Below are 16593 nucleotides of genomic sequence, written 5' to 3' on the forward strand. Positions count from 1 at the left end.
AACATATTTACAGTTAACGAGTGTTATAACTGTAACTACTGAAATATGTAGAAATCGATTATTCCAGTTCTCGACAGCCAGTAAGGTAGGACGGTGGGAATTGTACGGGCGGGGTAAGTGCACATTTCTTTCAAATATTAAGTAGTTTATTTGAAATTTCCGTACGAAATAAGGATTGAATACTGAAATCTAGCCAAACTAGTACAAAGTTTACTAATAGTAAACCATTTCTACGGTAATTTTATATATTAAATCAGAAATTAGTGTCCCAGTCGGCGTAATCTGCTGGTGACGCCGTGTAATCGGGAGAGCATTTCTCGAAGTTTCTCATATCGAGGTGATTTTTAACCTGTAAATAAACAAATTAACGAACAATTTATCTCGTAATTTAATTAATTTCGCGAGAATCGACGTGTAGAGAATAGTTAGAAATAGTTTCTACCCTCGGTACAATGGGAGAAGGCATCGTTTGGTTTTGCAGCTCTTGCCAGTTGAAATAATTAAACCACCTGAAATCAATTCGACGAATAATCGATACACAGTCATAAAAATTCAACCCATTTTTTACACATGATCGCGTACCTATGATTGCGAATATCGGCAACATTGTTTATCAGATTACCGAGCCTTTTAACGGGATTATTCTGCAGCAGGGACGCGATAAATTGTTTCGCTGAATTTTTCACAGCAGGCGGTAAAAGTCTTTCATCGAAACCTTGTATAATTTTTTTGTAGATCTCCATATCGTTGACGTCTTGAAACGGTGTTCGACCCAGGAGTACTTCGTACGTCAAGATTCCCAGTGCCCAGTAATCAGCCGCCCTTTATTAATAGAAAACGATCGTTCGAAAAATAAGGTATTACATTAAGCGATACTTTTTCTACTTTTTTTTTTTTTTTTAAACTACATTAATTCCCGAAGAATGCTCGAAGGTCGAAACACGTAAACATCCAGCACGTAAACGTCCAGAAAAAGTTTTGTTAGCTAAGTCGAATTTGTTTGTACAATAAAAAGCTAGGAAAATATTTTTAAGGTGTTAGCCGCAGTCAGGAAAATGGAAACGGATAGTTTCTTGTGTAATAGAAATTTTTTAAAGGTATTAAATAATAATTTTTATGAATGAAATGTAACTATATTGGAAAGTATGTCTTAAAGAACTATAAAAGAATTTTTGTTCTAAAAAAAGGTTAGTCCATTTCTTGGTTTGCGGTGAGCAAGATTTCTTCAAACTGGTGCACCTGAAAGCAAAACCAAAGGGTAGATTCAGAAAATATATTAGACTAACGGGTCCCTGATCGAAGGTTTTTTTTATTTTCTTGTATCCTTTTTTTTTACCCTGTATTGAATCGCTTAATTTTAGTGAAAAAATTGAAAATCAATTTCAAATGTACGCCATTTTGTTTTAAATTAATTTTTTCCCAAAATCCTTCGATCGGGGACCCGCTAGTCTAATCCATTTTCGAAATCTACCTTTGTTTTTGCTTTCAGGTAAATCAGCGTAGAGAAATCTTGCTCGCCGCAAACCTATGTTTTTAAATCGTCGTCTACGTCATCGGCTGTTATGACGATGTAAGTTAACGTTTCTTAAAACAAAAAAATGTTTTTTTAGTTCTTTAAAAGATGCTTTATAATATACTTAAATGTTACAATATGCAAATTATTATTTAACAACAACAAAAAAAAAAAATCACAAAGAAATGTCGTTTTTCCTCTTCCTGACTGCGACTAACCCCTTAATAGAAATTTGAGAGAACCACGTACGCGTTGTAGCCATTGCACTGAATGATTTCAGGAGCCAAGTACTCTGGCGTTCCCACGAAGGTTTTCGTCTTATACGGGCCGACTTTTTTGCTGGCCCCGAAGTCAGTCTGTAAAGAGAATTATCGAACTAACGGAGAAACTCAAAATCAGTTATCGTTCGCTCGTAATAAAGAAACTTGCAAGCTTAGCGTAGCCTCGACTGTCGATCACGATGTTCTCGGGCTTCAAGTCTCTGTAGATGATCCCGAGCGAGTGAAGATGATGCAGACCTTCCACAACGCAGGCGATGATGAAACGAGCGGTCAAATTTTCGAATCGGCCGTTTCTGTGCAAGGCTGTCCTCAAGTCTCCGCCGAGGCACACCTCTATCAGGAAATAGAGATACCTCTTGTCCTTGAAGGTTTTGTGTAACCTGCAAGAGAAATTCCATACTTCTTTTTCGTTATAAATATGATTGCAATCGTTTTGGATCGAGATTTTCAATTACTTTTGAAATAGATTAAGACTATAGAAACTTTAGGTTAAAGAGAACTCAAACCAATCACAGGTTTCCCCCCAGAAATGTTGAAGATGAAAAAGAAAATTGTATCTCACTGCTGTTCTCTTTCATTTCCGCCATTTTCTTCAGGCCACAAAACCTGTGGTCGTGAACGTTCTAACAAAGCTTGCTCAAGCTACGATAATTATGAATTATAACTTAGATTCTTCTTTATCCTCATCCGCTCGTGTTCCTCTTTGCGCTTACTTGCAGATGAAAGGCGAATTGCACAGCTTCATGTTATTCTTCTCGTTGTAAATCATCTTCTGGAACCCACCCCGCGTGATCATGTCCTTCTTCACCTTCTTCCGCGCGAAGCTCATATTGGGCATCGATTTCGCGACCACCAGTTCCACTCTACCGTATCCACCTGTCCCGATCGTTCCTTCCACTTCTAAATCCGACACAGTCAGTTTCTGGAACTCGTCGTTCCAGTTGTCCTGCTCGTACGACTGCTGATGTCGCAGCCAGTTTTTGTTTCTGATAGACTCCATCCCGCCTAGGTAATCCAGAAACACTCTGACGTGAAACAGAAAAGGTGGCGTGTAACCCTTTAAACAAAGCCGAACAGTTTTATGAATGTGAATGTTTATGGAGTGAATATCTTGTTCGATTTACGATCTTTCTATGGCGTAACACTCGGCCCCGGGAGGCAACGCGATGACGTTCGCCTGTCGACGAGATTCGTTTTCGTACAGTGCTTTTTCGCCGAAATAATCGCCCTTGTTGAGCACCACCTGTTCCTCCTGTACGCCGTGCAATCTGGTTTTCGTGACTTGCACGTTCCCGCAGTTCAGGATGTAGAATTTGTTCCCTAGGTCCCCTTCGTGTATCACGTACGAGTTCGCAGGATAGAATTCCTGCAGAGGCAATACAGAAGCGATGGCTCCGTTGATCTAGACTTGGTATGATTCGTGTCAAGTATTGTCTTCAACTTCTTTGACTAAAGTAAGACTTAGAGTTGAATGTTTCGTTAGAGGAGTCTTTCAGAACAATTTCTCAAGTATTTTCTACACCTTCTTTACCTAAAGTAAGACTTAGAGTTGAATGTTTCGTTAGAGAAGTCTTTTACAACAATGTCTCACGTACCACCGTTATTAGGTCGGATATTTTCAGAAGCGCCTCTTCGGATAGGTCCTTAAATATCTTGATACGACGAAGCAGTTGAAGATTGCGTTGCGTGGCCTCCTCGGTGCCCTTCGTCATTATGGTTTGGAACACGTGTCTGTCAAGCACCCAGAGCTTTCCATTCGTATTCGCTGGGGAAGAAACGAGTGTCTCGTCAGTAAGACGATTCTGGGTTCAATGTTTAGACTTTGAGTACCGTCGATGGAGCACAATCTTTTGGTATTGTACAAGAGGGCCAGCTCCCCGAAAGCGACACCGGGGCCGAAGCTTCCGTGGTATGTGCTGCCCACGTAGATTTCGAACGTGCCTTCCTCGGACACGAACAGATGAGAACCTGGCCCGACACGTGACAATTGATAATATTAATGAATGATTCGTTACAATATTCCTTGTTATTCGCTTTAGAACCAACGGGCGATCATAACACATTTTGACTAATTAACTCAGCCCGTAAATGATACGATGCTTCTGAGAATCGATGACTCACCAGTTTCACCCTCGTAGATGATTCTCGTATTAGCTTTAACGTGTTTCGGGTACATCACCGAAATGATGTTCTCTATTTGCGTCTCGTCTATGTCGTTTAGAAATTTGTTCTTCAGAATCGCATTCTTGATGAGCTCCTTCGTCCTGCAATTCGTTAAGTATGTTGAATTCGGGAGCGAACGAAGTAATATTTAAACATTCGTCGTCTGATAATTGTATTATTTATTTAATAATCGTGATCCAAAGAAGGAAGTACTTAAACGTTGATTTTTCTCATTTCAGGTTTACGCAACGATTCATTTACTTTTCGTCCTTCTTGAAGACGGCGATCCGCGTGTCGGACGACACGTTCACCTCACCAACAACACCTAGTTTACGTTGATTGTTCAAATCTCGATAATACTCGACGCTCTCCCGCCGTTTGGACTCGAAGAATTGGACGTTGCCTCGGAAGACCTTTCGAAGACACAGGTAATGCATCGTGAGGTTTCTTTCCACTAGACCATCTGTCACTATTCGTTTACTGCCACATGTACTACGATGGACTGACCGTTTTAATTGCACGGACCTTATCTATGAAAAATCGGATTACGGGTGTATTCGATAAGTCTCGTATTATCGAGGATTCAAGTAGAATAAGTATGCTTTTTGAAAGAACAATTATCAGATCAGTCACCATTGAAATATTCTCTATAAGAATGGATAATCCTTATGACAATACAAGTGTATGTCATTGTAAGCTTTGGAAGAACTTTGTATTTGGTAGAATCTCGCGTGTATTCGTCACAATATTCGTTGTGACTTCACTTGCGTGTCAATTGTTAAAAGAACGGACGAGGTTAAGCAAGGTAAAAACCTTACGTACCTATGTCCGTTCTGATGATAGCGAAGATACAAGTGCAGGTAACGAAATTGTCAGGGTACAGAAACAAAGTAGTCGTGAATCTTTTTATTAATTCAAGTATAAATTTATTATCAATTCGTAACGCTAATGGCTGTTAATATCGTTGTCGTCGATCATCGGAGTATCATTCACACACTTTTCCTACGGATCCTAGATGTCGATATATGCATCGCGGTTTACCGACCCAAAATAGGTCGGTTAGCAAGTTCAAATAGAAAACTATTTTGATGTACTCATCGGTGATAACCACATCTGGCCAAGATAATGGTAATCCTATTAACGTTAGGTTTTTGTTTAACGATTGTCATTGTAAGAGTCCTTCTCAATGCACTTCCGCGGCTAGTCACTCTTATCGTTCGTTCGACAGATAAGGAACAAAGCACGTACTGCTGGTCATCGCGCAGTAATTTTTCTCGTCAGAACTCGGAATCCCATCCGGAGAACTCGTCGGGTGGAATATTGCGATCCGGTGGATACCTCTCGAAATTTCGCGTGTCGACCTGGCTTCGTACCTTGAAAAGTCCATGGAAAAAACTTGTTAATCGTCACGAAAATTGTCGGTTTATCACGACGCGTACTTTTCTTAACGCGTTCACCGCTGCATTACCCGTATATAGGCGACAGGATTTTCCGCTAGGGGTTTTAAAAACTCGAAGATGAGATGTTAAAGAAAATCAATCTGAATAAGATTCTTGAATTCTGCTAAGGTTGTAACGTCAAACGCTTTCCAATTATTTTAAAATAAAATCGTAGCCTCGTAAAAATTTTCTAAAAAATTAGCGTGGCAGTCGACGTGTTAATAAAACAAATCTAAAGAAGTGTGAAAATGAAACGTACCGTTGGAACGATCGGTGCTGGCAAAGCTAGTCTCTGCAAGGCCTGCCAATTGAATGCATGGAACCACCTGCGTGGACGAAATTTCGTTAGAACTCTTTACTTTTTCTTTAATGAATTTCTATTTACAAAAGACTCACTTATGGTCTCGAATATCCTGGATGCCGTTTCTTTGGTATCCGAGACGCTCCGAAGGATTCACGCGAAGAAGCTTCCTGATGAGGCTGTTGGCGTTCTTGCTGACGATACTTGGTATCCCGACCACCTCGATGCCCTTTAAGATCTTATTGTACGTGGTCATGTGGTCGCTGCCACGGAAGGGTGGTTTGCCAACCAGCAGCTCGTGAGTTAAGATTCCCAGCGCCCAATAGTCCACAGCCCTTTGATCGGAACGGAAATTGATAAATTAGCATCGACCAGCTACTGCGATTGGTTTCGGTCGATTAAATAATCATTCCTCCTGACGTTCTCGAAATCACTTGCCTGTCGTGTCCCTTGTTCAGAATGATCTCCGGTGCGACGTATTCAGGGGTGCCGGCGAATGTCCACGTCTTGTGTGGTCCAATCTTTTTGCTAAAACCGAAGTCAACCTGGAAAAACGATCCACGGATTATTCAATCTCCTGATGAGGCTGTTGGCAAAGAGTAATTCTTTCAAATTGGACAGCTACCAGTTTCAGGTATCCACGAGAGTCGAGCATTAGGTTCTCCGGCTTCAAATCTCTATAAACGATGTTCAGCAAGTGAAGATGATCGAGAGCCTCCACCACGCACCCTACCATAAACTGCGCGGTGCCGTCGTCGAAGTATCTTCTCCTCTGAAGGGACGTCCACACGTCTCCACCCAGGCACACCTCCATCAGGAAGTACACGTATTTCGCGTCCTTGTACGTCTGATAGAGTCTAGAGTACAGAAATTAATCTCACATCGACATGCACGTAGAGACATCTAACAGGTCTACAGATTCTCTTACTTATCGTTCAATTGGAATATTAATTGATTCATTATAGCGTGCGTTCTCTTTCTCTTACGTTTCTTGTTTACAGAGATTAATTGTAAGATAAGAATAGGATAAGGATAGGATAAGGATAGAATAAAGTGTAAAGAATTTGTAAACGGAAGTGGGACCATGCAAACCCCTTGGGAATGCATTAAATACATATATACATACATACATACATACATAATTAATTCTTGAATATGCAAGTAACATTATTCGCAATATAAAATCCATGTAACAGAGGGATTACAGGTCCTCGCTATATACTGACTTGCATATGAACGGCGAATCGCAGGCTTGCATGATGTGCTTCTCGTTCAGGACGTGTACTTGTTGCTGCTGCTCGACCATCACCTTCTTTTTGAGCTTCTTCAACGCGAAGCTCTTCTCGGAATCCGATTGGAGGGTGACCAACTCGACGCGCCCGAATCCGCCGCACCCCAAGGTACCTCTGGTCTCCAGGTCGGCCAGGGTGACGTTGGAGTACTCGTTGGTCCAGTTCGTCGGGGTCAGCGATCGCTTCTGTTTCTCGTATTCTGCCAACCAGTCCTTGTTGCGTATCTCGTCGAGGCCGCCAAGGTAGTTCAAGAACGACCTGAGGTTAATTTAGGTTTACTTAGGAGGAAACATTGTTATATTACCTATTATTAGATTTTAGATTTATAAGAGACTGTATTTTATCGCCACTCGGTTCACCGAATACTGGCTTAAGGTCGATTCAGACTATACAGACTAAAACACGCGTTTTAATGGAACTATTCGTACTATTCCCGTTGACGGAACGTTCAGGTCGGTGTCTGTTAAGTGTGAATAGTTCCATTAAAACGCGTGTTTTAATGTTTTGTCGTGTCGTTGCCGGTCCGTGTCGTATAGTCTGAATCGACCTTTAGTTTAAAATTCACTAAATTCACGGCAACTTACGATCGATCTAACGTTAAACATTCCACGCCAGGCGCGAGCGCCACAGCGTTGGCGTGCCTGCGATTTTCGCCCTTGTCGTCGAACAGAGCCTTCTCCCCGAAATACTGACCCTTCGCCAGGACAACCAGTTCCTCCTCGTCGCCGTACTCGGTGTCCTTCGTGATCCTAACGTTTCCACCGCTGATTATGTAGAACTTGTCGCCCTTCTCCCCTTGCCGCACTATTTTCGCACCAGCAGGGAAGAATTCCTAGAAGACACGCATTACGTTTGGATAAATTTCTCTAGGAGTTCTCTAGGAGACACTCACCACGCGGATGAGGTCGGAAATCTTCGAGAGCAGGTGGTCCTTCGGCTCGGGCAACTTTTGGAGAACGGAAACGCGTCGAAGGAACCGGACGTTCCCCTCTAGTCTTTCCTGGGCCGTCTTCATCATTATAGTGAGGAAGACGGATCGGTCCAGCACCCATACTTTCCCGGCGTTCTTTACTGAAAATACACACTTTGTTACGCTCTACTACATAAGCATTTGTTCTTGAAATTGATATATAGATGACAGAGATTTTCACTAAGGAAATAAAGCATTAATTCCGAAGATCGGATAGGATTCGTGAAGTTTGATCGGTTTGTACAAATGAATACTATCGTAAATGTTGATCATACGAAAAGGGGAGTGGGTGATTCCACGCGAAAAAATAGGTCGAAAATATAAAATAAAAACTTTTCACGGGAGGCTTTGTTTTCGAGTAAATCGTCTTTGAATATTTTCGAACAGCATAGTCAAACATATTAATTTGTTCTAAACTAATGGAAGGTATTTACCGCTGATGGATCGAAGCCTCTTCGTGTTGTACAACAAGGCGATCTCCCCGAAGGCTACACCAGGGCCGAAACTTCGTTGGAATTTGTTGCCCTGGTAGATGTCGAACTCCCCCTCCGCCGAAACGTAAAGATGGGACCCTGAAGAGTACATTGATAGATCGGTATTCGTACAGTCGTAGAGTACGAACAGTCAAGCGTTACCTATATCTCCCTCTCGAATCACCAAAGTGCCCGGCGGTATCTGTTTCGGGTACATAGCGGACACCAGATCCTCCACCTGATTCTCCTCGAGATTACCAAGGAACTCGTTCTCCAAAATGGCTCTCTTGATCTGCCGTCTACACCTGCGCCAATAATGCACGTCTTTAAACGAACGCTAACGTTTCGACCCTGGCTTATCGATTGCAATTCATCGTCACTGTGAACATAATCGTAATTCTTTCTGTTTCAGAACTTACTTGGCATCCTTCTCGTAGACGGGGGTTGGAGCAGAGGGTGGCGTCGGTGTTCTACCGATGACACCGCCACGGGGATTTTGCGCAGGCTGATCGGAACCGTCGGAGTTCCTGGCATGTTCCTGCTCGTTCTCATGATGCGTGGTAAGATTATTATTGCTCTTTGACCGAGGCGGTGGAGGAGCTCTACCTTTCCCAGTGGAGTTCAGGAGCGGTGCAGAGCCGTTGGACACCGCGGTACCTGGCAAGGGTCGTATCTGAAAAGGAGAGGACCTTGATACGTGGTACTTTGTTTTCCGAGTTTTACTCATTTTCCTTGGATTAGTTCTCTATAGTTCGCCGAAACGCCGTTCTATCGATTACTCACCACGCCGTTAGTCAGATCTGGTTCCCCAGGTTGCTTGTAGCTCGTCACCACCGGGCTCTTCGCGTTTCCATTCTGCAAAAAGCAACGATCATGCGACTGTTCTTCTCTCAAAAACGGTCTATTCCCCTAGGAAGATCGCTTACTATGCTTACACCGGTCGCGCTGTTCGTATCGTCGGTCCCTGGCCGAGGGGTGAGATTGATGCTGCCCCTCTGTCCCAGGATGCTTGGCCGCGGGAAACACGAGAACCTCATCGTACTTTCTTCGTCCACAGCATGTCGCAAGCACGGTCGTTTCGCTCCTGAAACACGTCCACAGTGAACCACAGTGTCAATCTCGCGTTTAACTCCTCGGCTTTAATCAGTATATCAATCGCACCATCGGTGGTATTCTTCTATTTAAAGTTTAAACGCAGGAATGCTCGAGGTAAATTAAGATTGCGTTTAAACAAGAGCAACGTCTTTTTCAAAGGAATCGATTTTTGTAACCTTATCACGATTTCGTTGGCTCCCAGGCTGATCAAGGCCGTAAAGACAGATCACAAATTCGACGTCTGCCAATAACGCACAGTCGCGAATTAAATCGTAGAGAAGGGGTCTGAACCCTTATCAAACCCTCGAATATTCTCTCTCGTCGATCACCGACGCGTCGATCGAGGGTGCTCGTTTCGTTTGATCACTGAATTTTTCGCTCATCGCGGCACCGATTGCTCCCCGCCGCGCCTTTAATTAAGATAACGAGTGCGCTTATCGTTTCCCCAGAGCGCTGTTCGCGAACAAATCGCTTTATTGCTTCCTTTTATTGCGACGAAAATCGCGAGTGCAAATATTTGACGGAGGGATCGCGAGCACTCGAGGAACGATCGTAATTGCGCGGATTACGTACAATCCGAGACGGCCGTGAATCTGTTTAGAAAATACGCAATGGCAACTATTTATTCGATTATTTGTCCAATAGCACTAGGGTCGATGGCTTCTGTCTCTCCGTTTCGTTAAACGTTGAATACAGTTTCATTTGGTAATTCGGATTGTACTTTTCATCGAGCAAATAATCGAGTCGATTCCGTTTTGTCCGAGTCCGTTCCGTTGTCTTTTATTCGTTACGGGAAATTTGTATCTAGATAAGAGCGTCGTTCGTTCGGACGCTCAGATGTTCCGAGTTGGAAACCTAGACGCGAGGTTGAAACTGAACGTCAAACGCGAGTCACGAGTCGTTATTTCCGTTCCTTCTCTTGGATGGAGGATCGGAACACCGGCAATGGAAGTCTTGAAGCGACCACGATCGACTCCTGGTCACATGCTTATGCTAATCACGCTCTATGCACGATATATTGTCCGCTGACGTCACTGCGTATTAACACGTTCTCGCGGCCGGACTATTCTCGCTCCTATCGGCGACCGACGTCGAAAGATTTCCTCGACGACTTCGATCCTCGATCGCGAACCAATTCTTCATTTTTTGGATTCCTTTTCAGATTAAAAACTAATACTCCAAGTTTCATTCGAGAAAGAATGGATGAGCTGAACGAGGTGAAATTGATCGACTTTCGACGATGGAAATGACGCTATGTTACATGAGTGGATACATCGGATGAACTACTTTAAGGGGATACTACTGCAGCTTGTTTGTATTCGTATCGCCAATGCAGCGACTGTTGTAGGCCAATAGGAAAAGGGAGTATTTTTGGAGAAATTAGGAAATGAATCACAACTACAATTCAATTTAAAGCTACAGGTATTCTACTTTGTAAAATGAGTCATTTGATATGAAGCAGTAATCAGAAAGAAGTACAATGTAGATACCTCCCCTTATCGTAAGGAACGTTCGAGTTAGAGTACATATTTTCACACACATTTTCGCAACCTCCGGGTACTCGAAAAGTGAAACCATAGAACCCAGCGTGTTTCAGGACGATTGTTATCGAAAATAACACGGTAGGAAAGCGCGGTAAACGGATACCTTGGATTTCGCGGACGAGTTCGTTTCAAACGGTTCGACGTTCGAGGTAGTTCTCTTATGTAACATCCTACGATTATCTTCGAGTCCGCTGGTCGTTGACGAACGTCGTGTTAACGAAGGCTGGAGTCGATCTTATCGCGAACGGGACGATATCGCGTTCTCCTCTCTCGAAATAATTTGCACGTTTGCGAAAAACCAGGAAAAATTAGCTGGGACCATCGCCATCTTTCGGGGCACTTTTGGAATTTTATGAAACGAGAACTGTTAGAGATACTGGGCTGCAACTTTGCACCGTCATTGACGCGTATCTCACTAGGTTACATATATTTTTTTTTTTACATGCAAAAATGTGTAGTAGTTTTATAGATACACGCGAAACCACAGGTAAATGGCAGCGTCGTGGTTGGTATGGTTTTGGGATGGTTGGAACAATTCAAATTGGAAAAAGTGAAGAATTCGTCGAAGAATCGAGAGGTTCTGGTTAAAGAAAGAAACGTTGAAATTAGAAGCGAAGATTGAACTCGACTCAGAATGGCACTTTAACTTCGTTACGAAGAGTGAGGTCGATAAAGATGTTTGATTAGCCGTGCTAGGAGAATTTGTCCGAATATTGTTTATACCCTGTTTAGTAAGCCAGTTTGCAACAAACTCGAGCGGGTTCCCAGATGTCCAGATAATCCTCCCGATCATTCGAATTTCAAGGAGGACTATGAAAGGGAGAGGCAATTTTCTCTTAGACTTGCGCAAGCAAAATTACCCTCTTTCATTATTTGCACAACTAAACCCAACTTTATTCCAAGAAAACATCGACTCGATACCGTTCTACTTAAAGATTTGATTCCATAGTCTTCAAAGAAGTCATTCGATACCAAATCGATCTGCGACTTGTGCCCATAATTACGAAAGTGGTCTGTCATATATTTCTTGAAAAAAAAAAGTACATTGAATTAATTTAGTTTAAAATAATGTGGCGCGAGACAACTGATGAACTCATTTTTTTTTTTTAAATTTTGAACACTCAATTTTGAACGCTTTCGTAATTATGGGCTCATTTATCAACGTCACGTTTCGGTTCGATTAAAAAGAAATCTGACGTTCATGCGTGCGATGCTCGATCGCCTAGGCGTGAAACACCGAGGGACTGGAAAATCGTTTGTTTCCGTCGCGATTTCATCTAACTGCGCTAACGTTCGTATCGAGGAGCGTTTCCTGTATCGTTAAAGGCCGACGATTATGTCAAAGTTTCGTATAATAGAAGCCGTCAGCGCCGACGTCGTCGCGCCATGCTCGTCTCCCTCTGCCTTTTTCTTTTCGTTCCTTTTTACATAATCGCGAGGATGTTCCTACGCGAGGTTTCGTAATTTCTCGTTGCACAATAAGCGAATGTCGCTCGTCGAACGTCAAGGAACGACGAGTACGCGACGGCTGTCATACCGTGCGCGATAAATTACCAAACGAAGGCGATCCGTTTCTTGCACTGGAAAAATGAGCAGCAATTTTTGTCGATCGAGTATCGCGCTAGAAACAACATCGCTAATAGAGACGATGTTTGCGTTTTCTCGGAAAATCGACGGACTATCGATTACCGATGCAATTACCTTAATTGGTCTTGTTCTCGTATGACTTTTCCCTGCCATTAATTAATCCATCGATTCATCGCTGGCTATCGTTGGCACTGGTTAATACGGTTAGTCATTTGAAATAATGATTCCGAGAAAGTCACGTTGAGTTTTAGTTGGTAACATTAACCGTGAAACTCACTTCGACGGTTAGTGAAATAGTGGATTTATTATTCGGCATATTTATGAAATAGGTAAACAAAAAGACACGCGATAGCCACTTACAGTCTTTCGGAACATACTCTGTTACAACAGAGCAAACAAAAACAATTTCAATTATTCATTAATTCGAACGATCGATTATCGAAGGTCGCAACGAAGATGACCCGAGCGACGTGTCGCGAGCTATTATCGGTCCCGTCGCGTGGAGCTATTTTGAAAAAAATTGTCACATACTTGGGAAGAAGAAGCAACGTTTCAGCAAGCAGTCACGAGCCCGCGAATCTCCCGAACACTCCCTTTTCTCGAGCGAACGTCCTCAACCGGCTGTTGAACGACGCTCGTCGTCCGCTTGATTATCACGCACACAATTTTCCTATGAAGAAGGGCCAACGATTCGCGACGCACAGCGTTAACGCGATCGGCAATTAGCGATGCTTGCGCGCCTCTTTAGGAACCGATTGTTCTGCATTAAAGAAAACATCGCGGCGACGTCGTTCCGAGCGGCCTTTAGTCACCGTCGCGTTTAATCAGCTGCGAATCGCAAGTGTAATTAACTCGAGCGTAATAGTGGCGCACGTGGTTTCCTCGAACGTCACCCACGAAACGTATCCCATTGGCTGCGAACCGTGCGCGGTCTATTTTTAGGACACGGCCAATATTTTCGTTTCTTTATCGTTGTTTGATTTCCTTTTAAATTGCCCTATTTACCTTGATCGTGAATTCGCCAGGGAGCCTCTCCTGCCACGAGGAACGTCCTGTTCCGCTTCGCGACACGAAACTCCGCAAATTGCTTCGTGTCCGACGCTCGGTCACTCTGTCAATATTATCCGTATCGATATTTTCGTTTCTTTTTTTTTTTTCTTTTTTTTCTTTTTTTTTAATTGTCCCGCGTTAGCTCGTAATTGCGCAATGCGAGCCAACCCGAACGTCCGTGCTCGCGGTAACGGAAAGCATTATCGGCACCGACGCGACGTTTTCGCTAAAGTGCAATCGAAACACGCCGTCGGCACGATTTTATTCGGTCGATGGTGTTCCCTCCCCTCTCGCCCCTCTCGCCCCTCTCGCCCCCCCCCCTCCCCCGCCCTGATGGCCGATTAGATCAGAGAGATAAGGCGCATAAGATCGCAGAAATTCGCCCTTTGAGTCGCGAGTTCGTGATTTTTGTTGTTACGATTGTCGACAGACGCGGCGTAGATCCGTGACTCACCTTTCGGATTGGATGTTTCGGATCGACGCGGGACACTACGATCTATCGATCGCGCGAGAAACGCGAGGAGGAGTCGGCTCGGGCGTGGATCGAACGAGACGCGGTGCACTTTCCGGGGAACTGGTGAGCTGCACTCCGCGAATTCGCGAGTAAAACTGATGTTTCAAGTTCGACAGAGACGCAGAAATCTTATCTAGCCGATAACAAAGAGACGCAGTGTCAACAGACAGGTAGGCCGTCTTATCTAACTAGTCCTACTCTCTTTTCGTTAAATAGGTCGACCGACGTGCCTTTGGGCAAAGGAAAACGTACCGGGCGCACCTTATCGTTCGAATTCGTGGCAGCGTACCATTTTAAAACGGTTGACTTTCGATTAAAGAGATTCGAATTCGTCGCGGTATCGAGAGCGAGGTCTCGCGTCGGGGTAATTCAGCAATTACCAACGACAGCTTTAAAAGGGCAACGTGTTCAACGTATTCGGCTTGCAATCCGACGAGGTACATTATTCTTGAAATTCTAGATAAAGAACGCGATCATTGATAAGAGATGACCTAGCTTTGCCTTGTGCTCTATTATCGAACATTCCATTCATATTACGAACACGATCTTTGGAGATGATATCGAATGTTCCGACGTTTGAATTAATGGTAAAGAATCACTAAACAAAAAAACCAGCTTTTTACGCGTGCACCGTGAACGCGATCAAGTACATGTTATTCTGTTTTAATAATTCCCGAGTCTTTCAAGGATTTCCGGCATTCTGATATCGCGGAGGTATCGAGAGAAAAAAATTCAACCTTGAGATCGCCGACTTCGCTCGGCTTCCCTTTCATTTTTGAACGATCATCGAAACAGCTGACTTTGTGTGCAAACGAGAATATTTTACCCACTGGCTTCGATAAACAATCGAAAGCCTGTTTGTCAAACGAAAGCAGAGTGACTTGTTCGGATCTCGTAACGCACAATCATCGTTTAGCGGATTAATCGTTTATTTGTTTTGCGCGTTTCGCGTGCGAATTTTCACGATCGTCTAAAGACAGCGATAGCTGGCCTGCTTTTCCTATTTTCTACTTTCTTATCTTCTAAACGGTGTTCCCTTATCGCCAACCAGCCGGCTTTATCGCGTTTCGATTTTACACTTTCTTTTTTTTTCTTTCTTTTTTTTTTTTTATAACAAACCTGTAAGCCCCGCTATATCGCGACGAGTCTTCTTGTATGATAGCTTCCGAAGCAATATTCTCTATTAATGAAAGGTACGAAACGAAGGAGGTATACGATAGAATGCAATTAGAAAGTAATATACGAATATTCCGTGCAAAAGAGTGTACAGGACTCGAGAAGAAATCCAAGTAATTCTATTTGCCAGAATAAATAGCACGATTAATTGAATCACAGGACTCGTACCTACTTTTGTAGGTCGGTGAAAATAGAATTCCTCGCGGCATACGTAAAATGTATATAAAATATCTTTTTCGTATCAACTCCTCCAGACTTGAAATCTCAGACATTTCGAGCTTAATACTTTTAGATTAAGACTAACTTTCGTATAAATACCACAACTCATGAAATGATGGAATTTAAAATAGAATTTACGTGTTCGTAATTTTCAGGACGGAGAACGATTTTGTTTTGTTTCGAAACATTCCAAAGAGGTTTTCTCCTACGAATAAATAAACGAATAACCACCGCCAAGGATTCCATCCCGAGAGCCGTGAATCAAAGAACGTTCCTCGATAGTACTCACGTTTCGAAGTCTCCTCGACTTTCGTAAGGCACCACCTCGCGCGTCGAAACGCTTCCTCCTCGGTTCACGAGACACGCCGGCTCGCGCGCATCGCCGAAAGCACGCTTTCGCGATTCATTGTCCGTGCCGTAATTATTCGCGATAGCGAAGTCGATTTGGATTTCGGAGTCAACGATGCGCGGCTTTCATTTTTATTTAAAGCGTGTACCCTTGCGCGACGTGTCGGAGGCGCCAAGAGGAGAAAGTATCGTTGACTGTCAATCGAATCGAACGTTCGACGAAACTAACGCGAAGACGGACGTCTCGGCGGGCGTTGACATCGGTGTGGTCGAGATTAGAATAAGTTAAGACGGATTAGGATTGAAATTGATCCGTGAGTTAGGTGTATTAGGCGCGCGTGTTATCGACAGGCTGGTCTCGACGCAACTAGCAGAAAAACATCGGCACGTTTTCCATCGAAGCGTGCGATACGGTTGACGTGTGGGGGTATTGGCAATTTGATCGTTTGGCATCTTATCCCCACCGTAATACGTCAATCGGTGGCGATTAGGAGAGGGTCGCCGAAATCGTATTACTTAAGGGAGCCATTGGCGATTCCAGTCTTACGCTATGACACAAATCCTCTTTCGCAGTTTCTACTAACACGGAATGTACAAAATATACCCCTAAACGAGCTTATTGTAAGTT

The 16593-nt window shown here is 43.4% G+C and overlaps 2 protein-coding genes across 7 annotated transcripts; both read right to left on the minus strand.

Moving 5' to 3' along the window:
- Nucleotides 1-118: 118 nt before the first annotated feature.
- LOC128892263 (cGMP-dependent protein kinase 1-like) lies at nucleotides 119-4462 on the minus strand. Its single transcript, XM_054152560.1, has 11 exons — nucleotides 4219-4462; nucleotides 3916-4058; nucleotides 3625-3762; nucleotides 3390-3559; nucleotides 2919-3160; nucleotides 2508-2819; nucleotides 1943-2174; nucleotides 1763-1869; nucleotides 583-822; nucleotides 443-509; nucleotides 119-349 (listed from the first exon to the last, which is right to left on the minus strand). Exons 1-11 carry the CDS (start codon nucleotides 4392-4394, stop codon nucleotides 254-256), a joined length of 1923 nt encoding a protein of 640 aa, XP_054008535.1. The 5' UTR covers nucleotides 4395-4462; the 3' UTR covers nucleotides 119-253.
- Nucleotides 4463-4835: 373 nt separating this feature from the next.
- On the minus strand, nucleotides 4836-16332 carry LOC128892262 (cGMP-dependent protein kinase, isozyme 1-like). Of its 6 annotated transcripts, none has more exons than XM_054152554.1 (14): nucleotides 15907-16332; nucleotides 9359-9516; nucleotides 9216-9287; nucleotides 8852-9105; nucleotides 8595-8737; nucleotides 8394-8531; nucleotides 7882-8060; nucleotides 7574-7821; nucleotides 6924-7247; nucleotides 6323-6554; nucleotides 6136-6242; nucleotides 5793-6032; nucleotides 5656-5722; nucleotides 4836-5330 (listed from the first exon to the last, which is right to left on the minus strand). In XM_054152554.1, the coding sequence occupies exons 2-14, from the start codon at nucleotides 9467-9469 to the stop codon at nucleotides 5235-5237; spliced, it is 2211 nt and encodes a 736-aa protein (XP_054008529.1). In that variant the 5' UTR covers nucleotides 9470-9516; nucleotides 15907-16332; the 3' UTR covers nucleotides 4836-5234. The 6 variants fall into 6 exon arrangements, with proteins under 6 accessions (XP_054008529.1, XP_054008531.1, XP_054008534.1 ...); XM_054152556.1 differs by lacking the exon at nucleotides 15907-16332 and adding an exon at nucleotides 14163-14325; XM_054152559.1 differs by lacking the exon at nucleotides 15907-16332 and adding an exon at nucleotides 13664-13973 and having other exon boundaries at nucleotides 9368-9516.
- Nucleotides 16333-16593: the final 261 nt, after the last annotated feature.

The sequence above is a fragment of the Hylaeus anthracinus genome, unplaced genomic scaffold, assembly GCF_026225885.1.
Source record: "Hylaeus anthracinus isolate JK02 unplaced genomic scaffold, UHH_iyHylAnth1.0_haploid 12002, whole genome shotgun sequence".
NCBI lineage: Eukaryota > Metazoa > Arthropoda > Insecta > Hymenoptera > Colletidae > Hylaeus > Hylaeus anthracinus.

Excerpts from the sequence above, each read along its gene's own strand:
- LOC128892263 (XM_054152560.1), bottom strand. The coding sequence starts at position 4,394 with ATGCATTACCTGTGTCTTCGAAAGGTCTTCCGAGGCAACGTCCAATTC. Across the intron at positions 4,059-4,218 it reads GTCTTCAAGAAGGACGAAAA|GACGAAGGAGCTCATCAAGA; the intron begins GTAAATGAATCG and ends AACGAATTGCAG. Across the intron at positions 510-582 it reads GCCGATATTCGCAATCATAG|GTGGTTTAATTATTTCAACT; the intron begins GTACGCGATCAT and ends AATTGATTTCAG.
- LOC128892262 (XM_054152554.1), bottom strand. The coding sequence starts at position 9,469 with ATGAGGTTCTCGTGTTTCCCGCGGCCAAGCATCCTGGGACAGAGGGGC. Across the intron at positions 7,822-7,881 it reads TTTCCGACCTCATCCGCGTG|GAATTCTTCCCTGCTGGTGC; the intron begins GTGAGTGTCTCC and ends CGTGTCTTCTAG. Across the intron at positions 7,248-7,573 it reads TGTTTAACGTTAGATCGATC|GTCGTTCTTGAACTACCTTG; the intron begins GTAAGTTGCCGT and ends AATTAACCTCAG.